Consider the following 26301-nt stretch of genomic DNA (forward strand, 5'->3'; position numbering starts at 1 on the left):
AATTTCTTAAACTATACCTTAGCACCTAAAAGTAATAAAAAATGGGGGAGGGGGAAGCAGGTCTGCGGCTGGGAGCACTCTGCGTCAGTGACTACGTCACCACAGAGCGCTCCCAGCCGCAGGCGTGTGATCAAGGACGAATGTCGCCAAGCAGCGCCTGTGCAGTCTTTACCGAAGCTCCCGTCCAGGAAGTAGCTTCGGAGGGTCGGTGCATGAAAACTGAGGGCGACGGAGGAGAACGGTGGGCATGAGGAGAGCTGACCATACATGTCTATTCCCCCATTTTTAATTTCTTGTATGGGATAAGGTATCCTTTGAGGCTCATACACACGTCCAACAAAGTGCACGACCAACCCCATGACAAACAGTTTACAGTACTTGTATTTTTCGCGACCAACCAACTAAACGACAAACTCATTTGCATACTGCACGAGTAAGTAAAATGACAGACTGCATGACATGGCCGGATTAAAAACAAGCAAGTCGTTCAAATGACGTTCTACACACGTCGTGTGAATTGATCTGCCAGATGGATCGGGCAAATCGCATGTTATCAGTCACCTGATTGTCGTCCAAACAACCAAAATCAGACCACAATTGGGCGGTTTGGTTGAGTGTGTGTATGGGCCTTTAGATGGACTAGTACTATATGTACCTCTGTTTATCTCATCATGTCACAAGCCACTTCAGGTACGGTTGAATGTAGCCCTGGACTCCACACTTTATCCTGCAGATGTTACATTGGCAAACCCCTCACCACCCGCAGACTTTGCCATAAACACTGCAGAGCAGTACAGACCTGTTTCAGCCCACAGACCTCAGCTGCTGCTGCGCTGAAGGAGCTGAGAATGGAGTGGGCGGATAACCATGTTTACATGCAGCTCCCCTGATGCGAATCCGCCCTGGTGAATTGTAACTGTGTGATTTTACCATTTCAACATTCACATAACACAGTTCCTAAGCAATACCCACACAGTTAAAGCGGACCTGAACCCAGAACTTCCTCTTCCTTTTCTCCTGCTCTAAAAGATAAGCAGCAGCATAACAACCTTTAGGTTGCATTCACAGTGGGACGTTATGGTCGCACGTTAGAAAGTCTTATAATGCAGCTTAAAGCACTGCAATGCTAATCCTATCTGTCGTTCACAGTGCGACCTTAAAGTTGCGTTTAAAAAAAATTGTGGCGTCGTGGTAACTCATTGCTTGCAGTGCATCACCTCTTAACGCAGACACGCTGCGAGTTTAAAGTCACATTAAAACGCAACGTCGCACTGTGAATGCGACTTTAAAGAAAAACATTTCTTTTTTACAGCTGATACAAATCCTGTGTTATGATTATTTCCAGATTTAGAGTCTAAAAGCCGTGCAATTTTTTCACAAGCTTTTAGACCCTAAAAACAAGAACAAAAAAAAATCCCAGAGAGATCCGCAGCAGCCTCTGCATATAACTCAAGCTACATACACACGGGAGACAATTGTCCGCCGTTACATGCATACACGCGACCAGGGAGCGACAGAAAGGCAGAGGCGCGGCGGAAGCTGTTTGTGAATGGAGCATTCTCCGGCCGGGTGCTCCATTCACTCGCGTAGGTCTCCTGTCGCTAGCCCGCATACTCACGCGGGACTAGCAAAAGTTCCGGCAAAGTTGCGGCGACAGCTGTAGCCAGCGATTGAACATGTCAATCGCCTGGCAACAGCTGCGACGGGCGGCGGTTCGGGGCGCGCGCGTCATACACACGAGCGACCTGTCACCGCAAGACGCACGTGCCACGTGGTTGCGGCGACGGCCGTACCCCATGTGTATGTGCCTTCACTCTGGCATGGGATTGCCACTCAGAGCTGCGGATTTACGTCCCGAGCCTGACTTTGGATTACCCCTAAGGAGGTTAATACATTTTCAGTGTGTCTATTTCCTGCTTTGATGGAAGCAGATACATGATTAACCTCTTGAGGACTGCTGTGTTAAACCCCCCTAAAGACCAGGCACATTTTCGTTAAAGAGACTCCGTAACAAAAATTGCATCCTGTTTTTTATCATCCTACAAGTTCCAAAAGCTATTCTAATGTCCTCTGGCTTACTGCAGCACGTTCTACTATCACCATCTCTGTAATAAATCAACTTATCTCTCTCTTGTCAGACTTGTCAGCCTGTGTCTGGAAGGCTGCCAAGTTCTTCAGTGTTGTGGTTCTGTGATGCATCTCCCCCCTCCAGGCCCCTCTCTGCACACTGTGGTGTGTTATTTAGATTAGTGCAGCTTCTCTCTGCTCTATTATCTTTTACAAGCTGGATAAATCCTCCTCTGAGCTGGCTGGGCTTTCACATACTGAGGAATTACATACAGGCACAGCTGTCTGCACTCTGCAGGAAGAAACAGCCTGACACTTCAGTGGATGAGAGCTGCAGAGGGAAAGAAACACACAAATGATCTCTTGAGATTCAAAAGGAAGGGTGTATACAGCCTGCTTGTGTATGGATGTATTTTCTATGTGTGGACATACTGTACATCAACCTACTTCCTGTTTTGGTGGCCATTTTGTTTGTTTATAAACAAACTTTTTAAAACTGTTTTTAACCACTTTTAATGCGGCGAGGAGCGGCAAAATTGTGACAGAGGGTAATAGGAGATGTCCCCTAACGCACTGGTATGTTTACTTTTGTGCGATTTTAACCACTTCACCACTGAGGGGTTTTACCCCCTGACCACCAGAGCAATTTTCACCTTTCAGCGCTCCTTCCATTCATTCGTCTAACTAACATATAACTTTATTATTACTTATCCCAATGAAATGAACTATATATTGTTTTTTTCGCCACCAATTAGGCTTTCTTTAGGTAGGACATTATGCCAAGAATTATTTTATTCTAAATGTGTTTTAATGGGGAAATAAGAAAAAATGTGGGAAAAAATTATTATTTTTCAGTTTTCGGCCATTATAGTTTTTAAATAAAGCATGCTACTGTAATTAAAACCCATGAAATGTATTAACCCATTTGTCCCGGTTATAAAACCATTTAAATTATGTCCCTATCACAATGTTTGGCGACAATATTTTATTTGGAAATAAAGGTGCATTTTGTTCAGTTTTGCATCCATCCCTAATTACAAGCCCGCAGTTTATAAAGTAACAGTGTTATACCCTCTTGACATAAATATTTAAAAAGTTCAGTCCCTAAGCTAACTATTTATGTTTTTTTTTTATTGTATTTTTTTTTTTTTTAATTACAAAAAAAAAAAAAAAATTGGGGAGTGTGGGAGGTAATGAGTTAATTTATTGTGTAAATGTAATGTTTGAATATGTAAAATGCTTTTAGGGTGTAGTTTACTATTTGGCCACAAGATGGCCACAGAGTGTTTGTTTACATGCGACCTGTAAGCGTCCGGAAGGACGCTTACAGGAAGCAGTAGGAGGCTGGGAGACTCACAATGATCTCGCTGTTTCTGAAAGAAGCAGCAGATCATTGCGGGGGCTAGATCAACGAACGGGAATGGATTTTCCCGTTCATTGATCTCCGGGCGAGCGGGCGGCGGAGTGCACGGGCGGCGGGTGCGCACGCATGAGCGGCGGGAGCGCGGACAGCGGCGGTAGCGCGGAAGGTACGGATTTCTCCGTCCCTGGTTTTTTAGGGGGGAAAAAGGGGCGGAGAAATTCGTACCGCTGGGGGTAAAGTGGTTAACAATACAGATTCTCTTTAAATTGGACACTGCAGCTTTAAGGCCAAGCTGCAGGACCGCAAAACACAACACACAAGTGATTCCTCCCCCCCCCCCCCCAACAGACCCCAGCTCTCTGTTGGTGGGGTCTGATCGCCCCCCAGTGTTTGTTTATTTGTGTTTTGTTTTTTAATAAAAACAGTTTTTTTTTCCCTGTTGTATACCCCCCTCCCTCCCTTTCCCCCGCCAGCCAATCCCTGTGATCAGCTGTCATAGGCTTCAGCCTATGACAGACGATCACCTCCGTGGCTCAGGAGGGGACAGCCGTGTCACACGGCTGTCCCCAGTACAGCGCTGCTGCTGATCGCAGCTCTGTACAGGTAATTAGACGCCGATTACGCCGTCTAACAGTCCCGCTCGGAGACTGAAGAGGGGGCGGAGCTCCGCCCTCCGCGAACGAGATGCGCGTGATCTCATTCAAAACAGAGCCCTAGGACTTTACGCCAATTGGTGTTAGGCGGTCCTGGGGCTGCCACTGCGGCCACGCCCATCGGCGTGACACGGTCGGCAAAAGGTTAACATCCTGTGTTTACCAAATAGCTCTCTGCCGTGGCAGACAGCTGACGGATCAAATTACAACTTTATTAGACACAGATGAGGGGGGATTAGACTGGCTAAACTCTTTAAATACATGAAGAGTGCATTTCTCTCTGTTTTCTTTCTGTCCTTGTGCAAGAGTTCAGGTCCACTTTAACTCCCTAATGACCGCGTCACGCCGTTGGGCGTGGCCGCAGTGGCAGCCCCAGGACCGCCTAACGCGATCGCCGCTTACAGACTGTTAGACGGCGAAACAACCATCTAATTAGCATGTACAGCGCTGCGATCTACAGCAGCGCTGTACTGGGGACAGCCTATGACAGCCGATTGCCATGGTTGACTGGCTGGGGGGAGGAAGGGATTAAAAAAAATAAAATAAATAGTAGAAAAATAATAGAAAATTAATAAAAAAAATATTTATGAACAAATAAACATCCGGGGGGCGATTTGACCACACCAACAGAGAGCTCTGTTGGTGGGGAGAAAAGGAATCACTTGCGTGCTGAGTTGTGCAGCCCTGCAGCGAGCCCTTGAAGCTGCAGTGGCCAATTTTGTGATAAAAAGCCTGGTCTTTAGGGGGGGGGGGTAAAACCTGTGGTCCTGAAGTGGTTAAAGGACAAGTGAGCGGGATATGGAGGCTGACGGACTAATTTCCATTTAAACAATACCAGTTGCCTGGCTGTCCTGCTGTTGCCTGGCTGTCCTGCTGATCCTGCTATTCGCTCCTGGACCCCCCCCCCCCCCCCCCCCCCCCCACACACACACACACACACACTTATAAAAGGCAACCAGCGTCGGCAATTTCCCTCACTCGTGTGGCTGCAGTAATTAGAGAAGGGATACTTGATGCAGAGACATTAGGGAAAGCTTAGTTAAGCTCTTGTTAGGCTTGTTAGCTTGCTCCTTGCTGATACCTTTTGCTAAAAAGCACCACTCAACAGCTCTTTTGATGTTTATGTTGTTCTTGTGATCAATTTTTTTTTTTGGTGTGTGTGTCCCACTGACACTTGCATATACAGCCCTGTCAGTCAGCTGCAGCTGGCCCTTGGCCCCTTGCTCATTCCTGCTGTGCCACTGCCAGGCCCAGCACATTCAGTGCTTACCTTTTCACTGCACGTGTGTGACAGCTGCACATTTGTAATACCAATCACTGCATACCTGTTCATGTTTACTGCATCTGCGTGACAGAAGCACGCAGTGTTATATACCAGTCACTACACCTGTTCACCGTACCTGTGTGTGTGTGACAGCTGCAGATTATATTGATACCAGTCACTGCATACTTGTTCAGTGCACCTACGTGACCACACGCAGTGTTATATTATATGCCAGTCACTGCATACCTGTTCACGGTACCTGTGTGTGTGACAGCTGCACATTTGTAATACTAGTTACTGCATTCCTGTTCAGGGTACCTGTTTGTGTGACATCTGCACATTTGTAACACCAGTCCATGCATACCTGTTCACTGCACCTGTGTGACAGCTGCACATTGTCTTATAATACCAGTCACTGCATACCTTTCACTGCACCTGTGTGACTGCACATTGTATTAGTCAAGTCAGTGCATACCTTTCACTTCATCCCCCCCGATATGTACAAAACAACAGGCAGAGGCAGAGCCAGACCCAGAGGCATGCCACCCGGCAGGTCTGTTCGAGGTCGTGCTGACGTGATTTTGTGCGGCCCTAAACCAAAGTATAGTGCTCAGAAGACGGCACGTCCCATCAACTCCCAAGATTGTCAGGACGTGGTTGACTATTTAAACACAGAACACCTCATCTTCCGCAGCCACCAGCGCTACTCCAAGCACCACATCCGCTACATTTAACACTTCGCAGGATTTATTTGGTGGGGAATTCACTGATTCACAGCCATTATTGTTACAACAAGATGAAGGCGCTAAACAAGTTACACCGCCTCATATGTCTGAGTTAGGCGACACTATAGACGTAAGGTGTGAGGAGGAGGATGATAAAGTACCTGCTGTTGGTGCAGTTTTGGAGGTGTCTGATACAAGCGAAGCTGGGGAGGATGATTATGATGATGATTATGAGGATACGGATGTCACGTGGGTTCCCAAATGGGGAGGGGAACATGGGGACAGTTCAGAGGGGAGTCAGAGAGGAGTAGGAGGAGACGAGTTGCTGAAAGAAGCAGGGGGAGCTTGTTGTCAGAAACAGCTGGTGGCAGTGTCCGGCGCCATGTATCGCCATCTATGGACAGCCAGCCAACATGACCTTCAACGTCAGCTACTGACGCCACCATAGTGCCATCACCCAAGGGCTCAGCGGTGTGGACATTTTTTTTGTGTGTCTGCCTCAGATGAGAGCAATGTCATCTGTTCTCTCTGCCACCAAAAATTGAGCTGTGGAAAGGCCAACACCCACTTAGGGACAACTGCCTTATGAAGGCACAAGACCACCTGAAGAAAAGCAGCACACAAAAGCAAAGCTACCCTCCTTTTCCTCTTTCAGGTGCATCATCTTCAGCCGCTTTCTCCCTTGCACCTCCACAACCACCCTCCTCCACTCCGCCTCTGACCTTGAGCGGTTCCTGCTCCTCTGCCAACAGCAGCAGCCAGGGAGTACATTTGAAATCGGCGCTGGTAGACTTGGGCGCAGGATACAGCCGGTATAAGGCTGATCCTGCTTCTGTACAAGTCCGGGCCGTGTTAATTACTATTCCCCCTCCAGGCCGCCATGGATAGTGGGGGAATAAATAATTCGGCTTCCAGCTATTCTCATGGCGCCGATGTTACTCACTGAGCACCGCTATAGTCTGATTCCTATTATAGTCTATGGCGGCGCTGGCTGCGCCCAAATCTAGCAGCGCGGAAAAGCACTGCTCCGGCAGCCAGGTGTCCTTGAAGGAAATCTCTTAATGGAAGAAGCCAATGTCTGCCAGTCACCCCCTTGCACGGCGTCTTACAGCTGGCTTGGCAGAACTGTTAGCTCGACAGCTGTTACCATACCAGCTGGTGGACTCTGAGGCCTTCCGAAAATTTGTGGCCATTGGGACACCGCAGTGGAAGATACCAGGCCGCAATTATTTCTCAAAAAAGGTGATACTCAAACTGTACCATGAAGTTGAAAGGCAAGTGGTGTCGTCTCTGGTACACAGCTTTGGGTCAAGGGTCCATCTGACCACGGATGCCTGGTCTGCAAAGCATGGTCAGGGCAGGTACATTTACTTATACTGCACATGTGGGTCCTTCCTTGGATGTGTGGTGGTAGCCGTTTCTCAGGCTCCCACTCCAGACCGGAATCGAACCCCGATTCCCCGGCCATTACCCGTGGTCACCATGGTACTGAGAAAGTAATACAGAAAGTTTATCAGTCACACAGTTGAATGAATGGCAGACTTGCCCTCCATAACAGATTCTCGTTAAAGGTACTGAACAGCCAGCAGAAAAAGTAATTTAAAAAAATAGATGTAAGCTTTAACAATGGTAGAGAAAGAACCATCGAAAGATGATAAGGCAGTCAGACATTACCTGACATTACTGAGGAAGAGAAATCTCGCCATGGTGCGCAGTCCAGTACGGCCATCACTACACATACAGCTGTTTGCGGTGCGTTACACAGTGAGTTTGGTCTGTCAGTGTGAAGCAGTACACTAATTACACTCCTTGATTGATGTATACACATGCAAGATGTTTTAAAGCACTTTAGGCCTTAAAGGGATACTTTAGGGGGGTCGGGGGAAAAGAGTTGAACTTACCCGGGGCTTCTAATGGTCCCCCGCAGACATCCTGTGTTGGTGCAGCCACTCACCGATGCTCCGGCCCCGCCTCCAGTTCACTTCTGGAATTTCTGACTTTAAAGTCAGAAAACCACTGCGCCTGCATTGCCATGTCCTCACTCCCGCTGATGTCACCAGGAGTGTACTGCGCAGACACAGACTATACTGGGCCTGCGCTGTGTGCTCTTGGTGACATCAGCGGGATCGAGGACATGGCAACGCAGGCGCAGTGGTTTTCAGACTTTAAAGTCTGAAATTCCAGAAGTGAACTGGAGGCGGGGCCGGAGCATCGGTGAGTGGCTGCGCCAACACAGGATGTCTGCGGGGGACCGTTAGAAGCCCCGGGTAAGTTCAACTCATTTTCCCCTGACCCCCCTACAGTATCCCTTTAAACTCTACTATGCATCAAATCCAGATTTTTCCCCAGGACCTTTGGCATGTATCCCACTCCGCCATGCCGCCCTCCTGGTGTTAGACCCCTTGAAACATCTTTTCCATCACTTTTGTGGCCAGCATAAATGTTTCTAATTTTCAAAGTTCGCCTCCCCTTTGAAGTCTATTGTGGTTCGCAAAAGTGCACGCAAACCAAACTTTTGCGAAAGTTCGCGTTCGAGGTTCGCGACCTTAAAATCGGAAGTTTGAGCCATCTAACTGCTAACTGTACTTTGTGTCAATGTTCAACACCCAGTGCGGTTAACAAGTGGGAGACAGACGCATTCCACAGCTTCCAACAGGCGGTCACATGCACATCGCTGAGTCTCACCGCCAAACATGAATGCTGCAGCCGCCTGCAACTGCCTGGTGGTGCCACAAAGCGGTTGCAAGCATCAAGTGCTTCGCCCACCAGATGTCAGTGTGCACTCACAACCGATGCTGTGTGAGCCGTAAAAAAAAAAAGTAAAGGGCCGCTGCAAACACACATGCGATCGTCCAATCGGGAGCAGAGAAAATATATGGGAAAGGATATCCCGCTACACTGATGAATCATATTAAAGTCCATTCTTTACTGCAGCGTTTAAGGACACTCAGCAGTAAAAGCTCATGCATATCGGAGTGGACATGGCTCCTTAGTCCATGTGTGATGTGCGACGTGTGTCATCTGTGCTTTGTTCAAGTTCATGTCCGCTGTGTGCATTCTGTCACTAGGGGAAACTGAGAGCACATCGCTAATCTGCCTTAAAGAGAACCCGAGGTGTGTTTAAAGAATGTGATCTGCATAGTGAGGCTGGATCTGCCTATACAGCCCAGCCTCTGTTGCTATCCCAAACCCCCCTAAGGTCCCCCTGCACTCTGCAATCCCTCATAAATCACAGCCGTGCTGTGAGGCTGTATTTACATCTGTAGGGTCAGTCTCAGCTGTTCCCCCGCCTCCTGCATAGCTCCGGTCCCTGCCCCCGTCCCTTCCCTCCAATCAGCAGGGGGGGAAGGGATGCAGGCGGGGACTGGAGTTCTGCAGGAGGCGGGGAGAGCAGCAGACTGACACTATAGAGATAAACACAGCCAGCTCTGACAAGCTGTTTGTCAGCAGCGTGGCTGTGATTTATGAGGAATTGCAGAGTGCAGGGGGACCTTAGGGGGGTTTGGGATAGCAACAGAGGCTGGGCTGTATAGGCAGATCCAGCCTCTGTATGCAGATAATATTCTTCAAACCCACCTCGGGTTCTCTTTAACACTGCTGTTTGCTCTCTCAAGACAGTACTTGTCACTGATATTTATTATAACACACCTCCTCTTCATTTGTGTAATCACTTTTTATTATATAACTTCAGCATTACAAAGTAGTGCTTGAAAGTTTTTATCCCCTTCTGAATTGTAAATATTTCTGCATAACTGACTTCTGCTTAAAATACACGTTACGTTTTTTGCGGAGAATCGTTCCGATAGATGATAAAATTCCGACATGTCCGATTCTCTACTCAATTCTCTTCCGCTCGATTTCTCATAGAAGTGAATGGAAAAAGATAAGAAAAAGAGCAGAAGATAAGAGAATCGTGCAGAGAATTGAATAACGTGTATTCCCAGCATAAAGTGAACCTAAACTGAGAGGGATATGGATGCTTCCTTTTAAAAAATACAAGTTTCTGGTCTGTCCTGCTGATTTCTCTGGCTCCAATAGTGGCTGAACCACACACCTGAAACAAGTATGCAGCTAATCCAGTCTGACCAGGGCCAGGCCGAGGCATAGGCTGGAGAGGCTCCAGCCTCAGGGCGCAGTGTAGGAGGGGGCGCAGAATTCATTCAGCTGTCATTCCTAATTGTGTTTTAAGCAGAAAGAAATAAGAAAAGGGAATACATAGCAGTGACTGCAAGCCAGATAACTAGATATTAAAGTGAAGCTCCGGACTAAAAATCGACTCAGCAGCACTGAAAAGGCTTGGTGTTTCTTTAACAGTTTCACAGCATCAGAACTTTGTTTCTCTTATACAAGCCTCATTTTTAGCAGCACAGATGAAAACTGCCCGGGCTTTTTTCCCCTGATGCTGTGCAAAGCATGATGGGATTTCTGATTTTGTTGTTCTCGTTCTGCTGTTTTGGTGCAATTTTTTTTTTTTTACATTTTGAATTTGACATTTGAAGCCTAGCATGTGCAGCTGGGAGGGGTAATCAGGACACAGGACAGTTGGAACTGTGTCTCCTGCTCCTTGTCACCTCTTTTCAACCAAAAAGATGGCTGCCCCCATGACAAAGATGGCAGCCCCCATGAATCACAAACATTTGCCTGTTCTTTTAAAACAGGGTGGGTAAGAGATTATATTACCTATCTATTCTAATTAACAGAACTAATGTAACTTGATGACAGTATGTTTGTTTAGGCTGAAGTTCCCCTTTAAGGTGTTGGGGGCCCTGGGGCGCCTCTTAGTCTAATAGCAATCAGTGTGTGATGGCTGGGGTGGGAGGGATGGAGGGGCGCACTTTGCTGTCTCAGCCTTGGGTGCTGGAGGAACTTGTTCCTCCTCTGAGTCTGACTTCAGTCAGAGCACCTGATCTGCATGCTTGTTGAGGGGCTGTGGCTAAAAGAAGTATTAAGGTGGCCATACACTGGTCGATTTGCCATCAGATCGACCAACAGATAGATCCCTCTCTGATCGAATCTAATCAGAGAGGGATCGTATGGCTGCCTTTACTGCAAACAGATTGAGAATCGATTTCAGCATGAAATCGATTCACCATCTGTGGAGATGTCGCTGCCTCACCCTGCATACATTACCTGATCCGGCCGGCGCAAGTCCCCCGGTCTCCGCTGTCTTCTTGTCCGTTCCGGGCTCCAGGGCTGCAACTTCACTGAACTTCCTGTCCGGGGAAGTTTAAACAGTAGAGGGTGCTCTACTGTTTAAACTTCCTGTCCGGACAGGAAGTGAAGCCTGCCGGAGCCCAGCGACGAAGGAGCAGCGGTGACAGCGGGGACACGCGCCGGCCGGATCAGGTAATGTATTGCCGCTAGCGTCGGTCGTCACACATTCAAACACCGCTATCTACGCACTCCCGACCCGCCGGCGACGGAGTGAAATCTTCCGCACGGACGGATCGACGGGAACGATCGATTTCGGACGGAAATCGAACGTTCGGTCAGCGTTTTCGCAACGATTTCAAACAAGATTTGATCACAGTGATCGAATCTGCTGTATATCGGCGGGAAAGTCGTTAGGTGTATGGGCCCCTTTAGAAACACAGGATCAGCAGGAGAGTCAGGCAAATGGTATCATTTTAAAAGGAAATATCCATATCCTCAGTTTAGGTTCCCTTTAAAGCACGATGTATGTTTGCACCTAACGTAAGCCCTACGACTAGATCATGATAACCTCGGACCCTAAAGCTGAGTACACACCATGCAATTTCCAATCAGATAGATGGGTCAAATAGATTACTTCCAACAGGTCCGGTCTGATTTCTGATCGTTTTTCTGATCAATTTAAATAGAATTAATCAGAAAATCGATGAGAAAAACGATCGTAAATCCAATCGGATGTGTCGAAAATTATCTATCGACCCGTCTATCTGATGGTAAATTGCATGGTGTGTACCAGGCACAGCACACAATGGGGTTGATTCATTAAGCTGCGCTGCTAAAGCAGCTCATGCTTAAAGGACTTACGAGGCGAAATTAGGAAATAAAGTTAACCACCTACCTCATCTTTTACGGCACGGAGGACACCGTCTGCGCCCTCCGTGCCGATCCGCAGGGCCCCCCCCGCTCATTAGCCCCCCGGGCCGGCTCCCGACCCCACGGCCCGGGCTCTCCTGCCTCTCCTAAAATGGCCGCTTGCTCTGGCCGTGGCTGCGCAGTCCACATAACCGCGAGTGTGGCTGTGCAGCTCTAGGGCCAACCCCCCCTATGTAGCGTGAATCGGGGAGGTTGGCCCTAGAGCTGTGCAGCAGCACTCGCTGCTATGGGGACTGCGCAGCCGCGGCCAGAGCAAGCGGCCATTTTAGGAGAGGCAGGAGAGCCCGGGCCGTGGGGTCGGGAGCCGGCCCGGGGGGCTAATGAGCGGGGGGGCCCTGCGGATCGGCACGGAGGGCGCGGACGGCGTCCTCCGTGCCTTAAAAGATGAGGCAGGTGATTCACTTTTTTTCCTAATTTCGCCTCGTAAGTCCTTTAATGGAAACACGAGGTGAAAATAACAATTGCACCTCTCTTACTTTTTTAGATGTCCCACTGTTTTATTTTATTTTTAAATCTACATTTAAAGGACAACTATAGTGAGAAGTATATGGAGGCTTCCATATGTATTTCCTTTTGAACAATACCAGTTGCCTGGCAGCCCTGCTGATCTATTTGGCTGCAGTAGTGTCTGAATCACACCAGAAACAAGCATGCAGCGAATCTTGTCCGAAACACCTGATCTGCTGCATGCTTGTTCTGGGTGTGTGGCTGAAAGTGTTAGATGCAAAGGATCAGCAGGATAGCCTGGCAACTAGAAATGCTTGAAAGGAAATAAATATGCCAGCCTGCAAATCCATCTTGCTTCTGTTGTTCTTAAAGTTTTTACTGCTTCATTGTCTCTGCTCAAGGACATATGCATTGAGGTATGCCAAAGCTAAAATGTATGAACTATTGATCCTTTTTATCTCTTTCATACTCTCATAAGCCATTTTCTGCCAGGAAAGTGTTTTTATGGTTGTAATTCCTTATCAGTGAGAGTTATGCGATTGTCTGACCCAGTCCCAACCCAGACAGAAACTGTCACTTGCATACCTGATTTTTAACTCTTTCAGGCAGAGAAAGAAAAAAAGGAACACAGTCTAGTTATTTGTGTGCTATGCACTGTACATACACATGTCTATCTCAGCATGTCACATGTCACCTCGGATATCCTTTAAAGGAAACCTGTACTGAAAAAAGTACCCCTGAGGGGTACCCACCTCAGTAGGGGGAAGCCTCTGGACCCTATCGAGGCTTCCCCCATCCTCCTGTGTCCCACGGCGGTCTCGCTGCAGCCCCCGGAATGCACAGGCGACAAATCCGACAGCCTGTGCAATATTTACCTTTTCGGGCTCCAGCGGGGGCGCTGTAGCGGCTCTTCTGACGGAGAAAGGCGAAAATAGCCGATCCCCGTCGGGTCCGCTCTACTGCGCCCGACGGAGATCGGCAATTTTGGCCTATCTCCGTGGGAAGAGCGGATACTGCGCCTGCGCTGCAGCCAAAAGGTTAATATTTACATCGCAGCTGCTCCGGGAGGATTTTCTCCGCTGCCGTGGGACCGAGGAGGACGGGGGAAGCCTCAATAGGATCCGGAGGCTTCCCCCACCCGACTCAGTAAGTACCCCCCAGGGGAGTTATCTTCATTACAGATTTTCTTTAATGACAGGTAAAAATGTCTGCGGTTGTGCATCATAACCTACGCTGCTAACTTAACGTTTACTCCACTGAATCCGCCCTGAGCCCCAGTGGGTCCAGTGGCTTCAAAGGACGAGATCCTTGCACTGATTGGCCCAATAGGCTGCCTGTCACTTGACTGGCAGCCTATTGGGTCAATCAAAGTGCAGGGATTTCATCATTTGAAGCTCAGGGTGGGTTCAGTGGAGCACCAGATAAGTTAATGGAGCGTTCATTAAGTTAATGGAGTGCTTGTTAAATTAGCAGTGCACGCTATGCTGCACTTCATTAGCATTGCATGCGCTGGAGAATTTTTTTACCTCGCGCAAGAGCAGTAACAGTCTTTGTGAACTGTGCATGCGCAGTGGTCTGCCACTCAGCCAAGTCGCAGGATTAATGGGCCAAACAAAGGGCAACACTGAGGGACCCGGGAGGACTGCGGGAGAGCTAGCGGACCTAAAGGGCGCAACCTTAGTGTGCTAAATCAATGGGGAAAAGAGCGTCAGAGAGCAAATCTTGGCTGTAGTCAAATTCCTACTTTCATGTGAGGAACATTGCAAACATTTAACATCTGATTCCCCCAGAGGATCTTCCAACCTTAGTTCATGCCTTCATCACATCACGGCTGGACTACTGCAATGGCCTTTATGCTGGCCTCCCCAAACAAGGACCTGTACCAACTGCAATTAGTACAGAATGCTACTGCCAGATTGCTAACAAACCAGCCTCGCCATTGTCACATTACACTTTCGTTCGCTGCACTGGCTACCTGTAAAATGGAGAATACTCTTCAAGACTGGACTGTTGACTTTTGAAATCCCTGCACAATCTGGGCCCTGGATACATGAAGGACTTGCTGAAACTGCACCACATTTCCCACAACCTCAGTCAGATCAGCAGTCTGCATGCATGTTGGATTATTATGGCTCTGTACCAATTACAAGCTGACACATCACTCCATTTCAGCGGTTCTGGAGGTGTGTTTAGCTGCTAAGGATGACAATGGTTAATTTGCATATATTCAGCAGTGATGCACTGGGAGACATCTCAGAGCTTACTACAACCTAAATTATCGCAAATACTTTCTGTTTTAAGAAAGCAAACTTTTGTGTTTCAGATCAGCAGGATCCATAAACTTGGTCACTCCCAGAGTGCACCTCAAAACTTTTGGAGACAGAGCTTTCTGTCATACTGCCCCTACCCTTTGGCACAGCTTACCCCACCTAGTAAAGACCGCCCATCCCTGGAGTTATTCAAATCCATACTGAAAAGCCACCTATGTACCACAAATTACCAATCATCCAATTACTGGTCTGAGCCATGCTTATACGCTTTGAGTCCTACGGGAGAAAAGCGTTTTACAAATGTTGATTGTTATGGTGGTATTCCTTACTGTTCCTCGGCTATGGAATGGCAAAACTCCCTCTGTGGAACAACCATGCAGCAGGACATTTGAATGAAGCCGAACGCTACTGCTCCCACTTATATGACTACCCACCCACATCTGATCGATTTCTGTGTGATGCATCCCTATGAAGGAGGCCTCAAGACTCACCTTTTCTTGCTCGACTACCCCCCCCCCCCCCCCCCCACATCAATACCATAATACATTTTGCTGGGCACCCTCTCTACAGACGCACCTATTGTCTCTACTCCCACCTTTTACATTTTGAGCCTCTGGCAGGGCCCTCCCTCTAGTGCTTCCAGCTTGATTATGCAATCTTACTGTCCACCCCCCTTCCCCCCCCCCCTTTTGTGGACTAGAACAGTCTCTATTTTGACCTAAGACACTGAACAACTGTTATGAAATCATTGTTGGTTCAGGGGTTGGAACAGCACTTCTGCTATCCTCAAACGGGTTATTTTGATCCTGAGCTTCGGCTCAGGTACACTTGAAGGGTACTTAACCTGAAACAAGCTGGCATTGTCGCCTGAAAAATGTAAAACTATACAGCACCTCAAAGCCCTTGTAGGGCCTCATGTACTGCATCATTGTTGGTGGATGAATATATTGTTCCCACTTTTTATGAAGTTTTGTACTTTTTGATGCTTAAGACGTTTAAGTTTATTTTTTGGTTTCCTGGACTTTTCCTCTATACTGATATAATATTCTCATTAAGTTATTAATTGTACTACCGATGTGTAGTGGAAACACCCTGAAGGTTATATGTTCTATTAATCCTTCCAATATTCGTCAATACACACTTTTGTAATGCCTGGAGGACAGAGGAAAGCATGTTAAAAAAAAAAAAAAAAAAAGGACGTCAACCTTTTGGAGGACGTCTGGTCACCCTAGTAACATCAGACCTTCTTAAGGTCAGTTTCTGTGCGTGACGTCTTTTCTTGCCACAAGTACTTAGTAATCAGCCCCTAATCTCAAACCAAATATGCAGCTCTCCACCCAGGGAGTCAGGATTCTCACCCAGCAGGCTGCAGAGGTGAAAGTGGATCAGACGAGAGTCCTGCAGAGTGGATTGACCAGTACGCCTTTCCCTGCACCACGCTGGTATCAGTGCACTTTCTGCAGAGGCCGGACAGGCACAGCAGTGTGTGCAGAGGGTGAGGTCTCAGCAATAGTAGTGTGTTTGCTGAGGTAAAGCTGAGCACGTAGGGGCCTATAGTCACACTGTAGGTATATATAGAGCAGGTGGAGGTGTTGTGTATACTTATTACACACATCCGCAGCAGCCTCCACCCTGTCTCACAGCCCAGGAGCTGATACTGGCTGGCAAAGCAAAGAATGATATAAGCAGCACTGCCCAGTGCCAGGCCTTTGTGTATAGGGCGACTCCCTGATTCACTTCATAGAGTCTTCTGCATCTCCTGTTCCTGAGGCAACAAGAGGTCTGCATCTCCTGTTCCTGAGGCAACAAGAGGTCCTGCCTGCCGAAGTAATGAAAGATTTTGCAACCCATTATATTTTGCAACTTGCCATAGAGGACAGTGTATGACTGCGTAGGCGTGGCTTCTCTCTGCTAACACACCTGTAATTGTTTGCAACCACGGATCCCATTGAGCTAGAAGGGGGATTGTTCCCTCCAGGGGGGGTTGTTAGTTGAGCAAGAAGGGGGGAATGTTCCCTCCAGGGGGGTTATTAGTTGAGCAAGAAGGGGGGAATGTTCCCTCCAGGGGGGTTATTAGTTGAGCAAGAAGGGGGGAATGTTCCCTCCAGGGGGGGTTATTAGTTGAGCAAGAGGGGGGAATGTTCCCTCCATGGGGGGTTATTAGTTGAGCAAGAGGGGGGAATGTTCCCTCCAGGGGGGGTTATTAGTTGAGCAAGAGGGGGGAATGTTCCCTCCAGGGGGGTTATTAGTTGAGCAAGAGGGGAGGGTTCTATCATGTGAGAATAGGGTTAGGTCGGGTTGCATTTTCTGATACAGATAGGTTGAAGTCAATGGTTAGGTTGCACTTTCTGATAGCTATGACTATAAAAAAGTGCAACCGATTGCAAAATCTGATAAAGTTGCAAAAAATTTCACCACACCGGCGAGACTGGTTGTGCCTGACTGCAGTGCCCCAGGGCTGATCTCTGAGGCCTGGCCAGGAGGCGATGGAAGGATCTTAATGAAAGGGTCAGTGAAGTGTAGCTGCACATACCGGGAATTCTTCTGATGATCTCATACTCAAAGAGCAACTGAAACTAGATCTCACAACCTTCTAAGATAAAAAAGACACGCAGAAAAAAGACCAGCAATGTTGTGTTCTTCACAGGTCCTCTTCTGCATTTTTAAAGTAAACCTGAGATAGGGATTTAATAAAAAAAATATATATATATATATATACACATATCTGGGGCTTCCTCTAGCCCCCTTCAGGGTTATCGTTCCCACGCTGTCCCTTTCCGCCTCCTTGTCCGCATGCAATTGGCCCGGAAAGTCCTCCAGTCTGGGGCCAAGTGCACATTCACAAAACATCCTGGTACACTCCCCTGTCTCGCTCCGCTCACCAGGAGAGTTCTGCGCCAGTACTAGTACGCACTCACACATGCGCAGTATGGAGCCACCCATCTTCAAAAGCACTCAGTGACACGTGTTCTTCCGAAGCCTTCCCAGGACTCTCGAAGGCGTATGTGACCAGCTGGTCAAATAGCTTTAACCCATTAGTTGCTTCAAAAGAATGATCTCGTTGTTTGAAGCAAGTGCGCTGTTTTTGAATTCACTTGGCAGAACTCGTTGTGCTGTAAATTCTTGGAACGCTTTGATCTCTCTCTGCTAGCAGAAATATAGAAACTAAAAGCAAAAGACCTCTATTATCGTCTCGCACACCCCCCCCCCCCCTTCCCCGGTGACAAGCGGCCATACATACACATAAATAAATTGGCTGCTAAAGGGTTATGGGGGGGGGGAACACAGTGGTGGACCACAGACATGGAGAGAGAGGCCTGAGAAGCCTCTTCCGGCTCTGGTATAAGTAGAGCGCCACATTTATATTCCAGTAAAGTATCAGAATAGCATACCTTCCAACCTTTTGAGATGAGAAATAGTGACACTTAAGCCATGCCCGACACACCCCTATCACACCCCTAGTCACGCATACCATAAATATTTCATAAAAAAATATGTTGTTTTACAATTCAAATCTCACTGGTTCTTTCTATCCTGGTTCATTTTCCTTCATATTAACATTTTAAAATTAGTAATATATCAATTTAAAGGTTGGGAATAAAGTTTAGAGTCAAACACATTTTTTAGTAGAGAAATATATATATTTACATAGAAAGAGGGACAACTGAGGAGGAAAGAGGGACAACTGAGGAGGAAAGAGGGACAAATGAGGAGGAAAGAGGGAAAGGGCTCCCAAAGAGGGACTGTCCCTCCAAAAGAGGGACAGTTGGGAGCTATGGAATAGTAATAAAATGGAGCAATTGGAAGATCAATCTTTTTAGTGCTCGCCAATCACTTAAATTTCTCTCTTGGGCGGAATGAGTTGTGCATTGGAAGCGGGATGATTTGTGAGTGAACCATTTATAATGCGCTTTGGGCAGGGTGTGAGTTAGCGGCAAAAGCCCAGAGGTAAATATAACCTTTAGTACTTCTATACAGTGATCCGCTCTATACAGCTGTGTTTTCTCAGGGAGAGGTTCTCTTAGCTCACACCAGAAGCAGGCAAACCACAAATCCCAGCGTGCTCTGCTATTTACCCAACACTTACAGATACATCAAGTGGACCTGTTCTTAACACATTCCTCCAACAAGTACATAAACATACCTCCGGCGACACTCTCTGTGTCTGTTTCTTGGGGAATTCTGTGAAGTTTACTCACGTTGTTTCCTAAAGCAATTCTCAGTCATAATGAGGTTGTGGAAAGGATATAAAAGTTGCCTGTTTTGAAAAGAAAAGATGAAATTAGTGTGAACACTTCTGGAGAGGCCGGTTCTAGATTTTTTGCTGCTCGAGGCAAACTTTAAAGGATGCCCCCCCCCTACCAATTTAGACTGATCACCCAGCACCCGACAATTTACTCTGCTTCATTTAATGTTCTCACATGACATGCTGCAGCTCAGCACAATATCACACTGGCTGGCTGTGAGTCTGTGATAAACAACCTGCTCACTCCCAGCCTCTCCATTCTTCCTCAGTCAGGACAGCAGTGCCACCTCCTCCCTTCTGCTGGGCAAGTCAAATGAAACACTGCTGCTCTCTTGACTCCCCCCTCCTCACTCACTGTCAGACTCCTCACACAGCACAACAAGCTGCTTTTCCCCAATGATGACCTCTTCACCTCGCTCCCCTCTCGCTTCTCCTCCTACTCTGCATTGCGATTTGGAAACATGGAATGTAATGTTGAGCGCTTGAACCATATATGAACAAGCACTGAGACAGAGGCGCTTTACTTGTCCTGACAACAGCAAAGTTGCTCCTTGTTGTGTCTTGCTTGAGGAGGCGAGCGTTAGACCCGTGAAACGCGTTGCAAAATTGTTGGAGTGAGATTAAACTTTTTTTTTTATACACCACTGTTGTGTCTTCTCTGGGGAGGTGGGTCCGCCATTGTCCCCCTTTTTTAAACAGCTTTTGGCTCATTTTATTCTATATTGTCGCCTCTGTAGTGTTCAAAAGTATATACATATCCACCTGGTGGATGGGTGTGATCTCTCTTTTTCTGTCTACGGAGAGTGACTTCTTAACCGGAGTGGAAACAGGTTTATTCTCCCCTCACGTGCATTTAGTGGCTGCCTGTGGTGGCAACCCATATTTGTGAGTATATCACTGTTTTTTAGCTATTCCTCTTCCCTGCGTCCGAGAAAATTCACCGCCTCGGGCGCATATACGGCTTATCCTGCTGCTGCAAAAGTCCCGGTGGCGTTAAATACTATTCCCCCTCCAGGTCCACGTGGATAGTGGGGGATGATGCAATTCGGCTTCCAGCTATAGCTGGCAGCTAAATTACAGTGTTTTAAAAGTAACTTCAGCTCCGTCTTCTGACAGCGCCAAAGTTACTCACTGTGTGCCGCTATAGCTGTAATTCCTATTACGGTCTATGGTGGCACCGGCTGCGCCCAAGTCTCCTGTGCTGCATTTGCAGTGTTCGTCTTTCCTTGTTATCAATAATACACTATTGGGGCTCTGAATTTCTTTCTGTCTCTAAGCACTGAGGTATGGTCATGCTGGATCCACATACACCTGTGTGTAGTCAGTCCCTCTGCTACAGTAGTACCCCCTGGGCTAATTATCAGACAGGAAGAGGCGGGCTTGGTTTGATGTTCCCTCCTATCACCTTCCACTGACCGGGCCTAAATGAGGCGAGAAGGGGAGGAAATGGAAGGGTAATAGGAGGAAGCAACAGAGCAAGCCCTCCTCTACCGGTCTGAAAATTAGACTTAAAGGGGCACTACCGCGAAAAACTGTAAAATTTTAAATATGTGCAAACCTATACAAATAAGAAGTACATTTTTTCCAGAGTAAAATGAGCCATAAATTACTTTTCTCCTATGTTGCCGTCACTTAAAGTAGGTAGTGCTGCCTTTCTGGCGAGACGTGTGGATAGCTGTCGCCACCAGGATGCTGTCGTTCCCTGGTCTCTCGGCTGCATGCAACAGGGGACAGTTGTACCCCATGTGTATGTAGCCTAAAAAGGGCAGTACAGCGAAAAACTGTAAAATGTAAAATATGTGCGCACATCTACAAATAAAAAGAATTTTTTTTTCCAGAGTAAAATAAGACATAAATTACTTTTCTCCTATAATGCTGTCACTTACAGTAAACAGTAGAAATCTGACAGAATCGACAGGTTTTGGACTAGTCCATCTCTTTATAGGGGATTCTCAGGGATATATTTATTTTCAAAAGCACTTAGTGAATGGCAGTTGCTCTGTCCAACTGCCAAATAACTGTGCAGGGAGCAGGGAAGATGGCCAGCATCATTGTTTAAATCCTTTTTCGGGAATATATTTATAAAGAATAAAAGCCTTGCTGAGAATCTCCTATGAAGAGATGGACTAGTTCAAAACCTGTCACTTCTGTCAGATTTCTACTGCCTACTGTAAGTGACAGCAACATAGGAGAAAAGTAATTTATGTCTCATTTTACTCTGGGAAAAAATTTTCTTTTTATTTGTAGATGTGCGCACATATTTTACATTTTACAGTTTTTCGCTGTACTGCCCTTTTTAAGCTACATACACACGGGGCACAACTGTCCCCTGTTGCATGCAGCCGAGAGACCAGGGAGCGACAGCATCCTGGCGGCGACAGCTATCCACACGTCTCGCCAGAAAGGCAGAGACGCGGAGGAAGCTGTCTGTGAAGGGAGCATCCCCCGGCTGGATGCTCCATTCACTTGCGTTTGTCTCCTGTCGCTAGTCCACATACACACGCAGTACGCGTGGCGGACTAGCGACAGTTGCGGAGACAGAAGTTGCCGGCGATTTAACTTTTCAATCTCACGGCAACTTCACTATCCGGCAACAGTCCGTGTTTGTGGTGACAGTTGTGCCCCGTGTGTATGGGCCTTTAAGCCAAAAGTCACATTTTTCAAGGAGTGATTATTACGGGGACCAGAGGGAACAAGGAGAGGAATGAACAACACACAGAGGCAAGTGAATCCAGCATGAATATACCTCTGTGCTTACCTTAGCTAGCTCTGCCTCAGTGGTGGCTGGATAGTGTACTGGTGAAGGGGCACTGCCTTCGAGACAGGAGACCAGGGTTCAAATTCTAGCTAGGGTCAGTACTTATTCAGTAAGGAGTCATTAGGCAAGACTCCCTAACACTGCAGTGTGGCCTCTTGAGCGCGCATTTGTGGCTGCAGCTCTTGAGCGCTTTGAGTCCGACAGAAGAAAGGCGCTACACAAATGTTCGGATGTTCAGGTCAGGCCTAGGACACCTGAAGCGAGAGGGATAGGAGGCGGCCATATTTGTTTCCTTTTAAGCAATACAGTTACCTGGCTATGCTGCTGATCCTCCGCCTCTAATGCTTTCAGCCATAGACCCTGAACAAGCATGCAGCAGATCAGGTGTTTCTGACATTATTGTCAGATCTGAAAAGATTAGCTGCATGCTTGTTTTTGGTGTTATTCAGACACTACTGCAGCCAAGTAGATCCACAGGGCTACCAGGGAACTGGTATTGTTTAAAAGGAAATAAATATGGCAGCCTCCATATTCCTCACTTCAGTTCACCTTTAAGGCTGGGTGCACACTTGTCAGTGCGTGAAAGGTCGCGTTTCTGTCAGGTGCGTTTTTAATGCGTTTGAATTTTGCATTTTTTTTCACACATGCGTTTTGTGTGCAATTTAATGCGTTTGCGGTTTGCATATACAAAATGCATATGCGTTTTGTATGCATTTTCCATGCGTTTTATGCAAATCACTAGGAAGACAACAGGAAGTGGAAATACATCAGAAAACATTTTTTTTTAAATCTGCATACAAAGCGCATTCCATTGCGTCACTACTCAGTTTCATTATGTACATTGCTGATGCGTTTTTGAAAAATATGCAACAGAACCAGTGTTTTTAAAAATGCATGTTATAAAACGCATACAAAATGCATATGCGGTTTTTGATGCGGCCCATTGCAGGCAAAAATGCTGCGTTTTCTGCTAAGTGTGTTTACGAGAGACTATAGACCGGGAACATCCTGACACCCCCTACTGGACACTAGGAGTACCAAAAAACCCAGTGCCCATCACCATAAGACGTACCTATGGTGTAACTTAGGGGATAGTTATAGTCAATGCATCTCTGAACTATGGGACTTGCAAACATATAATAGTGATTAAAAGAGAATTTCAGAAAGTGTTAAATTAAAGTATCCTAATTATATGAATACAATTTATTTTTTAATATTGAAAAACCCCTTAACCACTTCCCGACCGCCTAACGCACAGAGACGGCCGGGAAGTGGAGCCCTGAAGGACCGGCTCACCCACAGAGGCGGCGGTCCATTTAAGGGCATGGGCGGAGCGATCGCGTCATCCGTGACGCGATCCTCCGCCGGCGCCTGTCACTGCTCGCCCGCCGCAACATCCCGCCGGCTATACGTAAGCGCCGGCGGGATGTTAACCCCGCGATCGCCGCATACAAAGTGTATAATACACTTTGTAATGTTTACAAAGTGTATTATACAGGCTGCCTCCTGCCCTGGTGGTCCCAGTGTCCGAGGGACCACCAGGGCAGGCTGCAGCCACCCTAGTCTGCACCCAAGCACACTGATTTCTCCCCCCCCTGCCCCAGATCGCCCACAGCACCCCTCAGACCCCCCCCCCTGCCCACCCCCCAGACCCCTGTTTGCACCCAATCACCCCCCTAATCACCCATCAATCACTCCCTGTCACTATCTGTCAACGCTATTTTTTTTTATCTCCCCCCCTGCCCACTGCCCCCTCCTGATCACCCCCCCCCCCCCTCAGATTCTCCCCAGACCCCCCCCCCCCCCCCCGCCAGACCCCCCCCCCCCTGTGTACTGTATGCATCTATCCCCCCTGATCACCTGTCAATCACCTATCAACCATCAATCACCCCCTGTCACTGCCACCCATCAATCAGCCCCTAACCTGCCCCTTGCGGGCAATCTGATCACCCACCCACACCAATAGATCGCCTGCAGATCCGACATCAGATCACCACCCAAGCGCAGTGTTTACATCTATTCTCTCCTCTAAACACCCACTAATTACCCATCAATCACCCATCAATCACCCCCTATCACCACTTGTCACTGTTACCCATCAGATCAGACCCTAATCTGCCCCTTGCGGGCACCCAATCACCCGCCTACACGCTCAGATTGCCCTCAGACCCCCCCTTATCAATTCGCCAGTGCAATATTTACATCTGTTCTTCCCTGTAATAACCCACTGATCACCTGTCAATCACCCATCAATCACCCCCTGTCACTGCCACCCATCAATAACCCCCTGTCACTGCCACCCATCAATCAGCCCCTAACCTGCCCCTTGCAGGCAATCTGATCACCCACCCACACCAATAGATCGCCCGCAGATCCGACATCAGATCACCACCCAAACGCAGTGTTTACATCTATTCTCTCCTCTAAACACCCACTAATTACCCATCAATCACCCCCTATCACCACCTGTCACTGTTACCCATCAGATCAGACCCTAATCTGCCCCTTGCGGGCACCCAATCACCCGCCTACACGCTCAGATTGCCCTCAGACCCCCCCCTTATCAATTTGCCAGGGCATTATTTACATCTGTCCTTCCCTGTAATAACCCACTGATCACCTGTCAATCACCCATCAATCACCCCCTGTCACTGCCACCCATCAATCACCCCCTGTCACTGCCACCCATCAATCAGCCCCTAACCTGCCCCTTGCGGGCAATCTGATCACCCACCCACCCCAATAGATCGCCCGCAGATCCGACATCAGATCACCACCCAAGCGCAGTGTTTACATCTATTCTCTCCTCTAAACACCCACTAATTACCCATCAATCACCCCCTATCACCACCTGTCACTGTTACCCATCAGATCAGACCCTAATCTGCCCCTTGCGGGCACCCAATCACCCGCCTACACGCTCAGATTGCCCTCAGACCCCCCCCTTATCAATTTGCCAGTGTATTAGTTACATCTGTTCTTCCCTGTAATAACCCACTGATCACCTGTCAATCACCTGTCACTGCCACCCATCAATCACCCCCTGGCACTGCCACCCATCAATCACCCCCTGTCACTGCCACTCATCAATCAGCCCCTAACCTGCCCCTTGCGGGCAATCTGATCACCCACACCAATAGTTCGCCCGCAGATCCGACGTCAGATCACCTCCCAAGGGCAGTGTTTATATCTGTTCTCTACCCTAAACACCAACTAATTACCCATCAGTCACCCCCTGTCACTGCTACCTATTAGATTAGACCCCTATCTGCCCCTAGGGCACTCAATCACCCGCCCACACCCTCAGAATGCCCTCAGGCCCCAGCCCTGATCACCTCGCCAGTGCATTGCTTGCATCTATTCCCCCCTCTAATCACACCTTGAGACACCCATCAATCACCTCCTGTCACCCACTAGCACACCTACCCATCAGATCAGACCCTAATTTGCCCCGTGTGGGCTCCTGATCACTCGGCCAAACCCTCAGATCCCCCTCAGACCCCCTTCCGATCACCTCCCCAGTGCATTGATTGCATCTATTTTCCCCTCTAACCACCCCCTGAGACACCCATCAATCACCTCCTGTCACCCCCCTACCACTCCTATCCATCAGATCAGGCCCAATACAACCTGTCATCTAAAAGGCCACCCTGCATATGACCGGTTCCACAAAATTCGCCCCCTCATAGACCACCTGTCATCAAAATTTGCAGATGCTTATACCCCTGAACAGTCATTTTGAGACATTTGGTTTCCAGACTACTCACGGTTTTGGGCCCGTAAAATGCCAGGGCGGTATAGGAACCCCAGAAACGGACCCCATTTTAGAAAAAAGACACCCCAATGTATTCTGTTAGGTGTATGACGAGTTCATAGAAGATTTTATTTTTTGTCAAAAGTTAGCGGAAATTGATTTTTTTTTTTTTCACAAAGTGTCATTTTTCACTAACTTGTGACAAAAAATAAAATCTTCTATGAACTCGCCATACACCTAACGGAATACCTTGGGGTGTCTTCTTTCTAAAATGGGGTCACTTGTGTGGGTTCCTATACTGCCCTGGCATTTTAGGGGCCCTAAACCGTGAGGAGTAGTCTAGAAAACAAATGCCTCAAAATGACCTGTGATTAGGACGTTGGGCCCCTTAGCGCACCTAGGCTGCCAAAAAGTGTCACACGTGGTATCGCCGTACTCAGGAGAAGTAGTAAAATGTGTTTTGGGGTGTATTTTTACACATACCCATGCTGGGTGGGAGAAATCTCTCTGTAAATGGACAATTGTGTGTAAAAAAAAAATCAAACAATTGTCATTTACAGAGGTATTTCTCCCACCCAGCATGGGTATGTGTAAAAATACACCCCAAAACACATTATACTACATCTCCCGAGTACGGCGATACCACATGATTGGCACTTTTTTGCAGCCT

At 47.7% G+C, this 26301-nt stretch overlaps 2 protein-coding genes across 2 annotated transcripts in view; one reads left to right on the forward strand and one right to left on the reverse strand.

Moving 5' to 3' along the window:
• PALM3 (paralemmin 3) overlaps positions 1–26301 on the reverse strand; it is a 255035-nt gene that overhangs the window by 204115 nt on the left and 24619 nt on the right. The window contains exon 2 of the mRNA XM_068274192.1: positions 19018–19131. The gene's annotated coding sequence lies outside the window, so the exon portion shown is untranslated. The remainder of the gene's footprint in view (positions 1–19017; positions 19132–26301) is intronic.
• CLPP (caseinolytic mitochondrial matrix peptidase proteolytic subunit) overlaps positions 21218–26301 on the forward strand; it is a 44400-nt gene continuing 39316 nt past the window's right edge. The window contains exon 1 of the mRNA XM_068274197.1: positions 21218–21289. Within this exon, the coding sequence (XP_068130298.1) occupies positions 21233–21289 (57 nt within the window). The 5' untranslated portion in view covers positions 21218–21232. The remainder of the gene's footprint in view (positions 21290–26301) is intronic.

The sequence above is a fragment of the Hyperolius riggenbachi genome, chromosome 3, assembly GCF_040937935.1.
Source record: "Hyperolius riggenbachi isolate aHypRig1 chromosome 3, aHypRig1.pri, whole genome shotgun sequence".
Taxonomy (NCBI): domain Eukaryota; kingdom Metazoa; phylum Chordata; class Amphibia; order Anura; family Hyperoliidae; genus Hyperolius; species Hyperolius riggenbachi.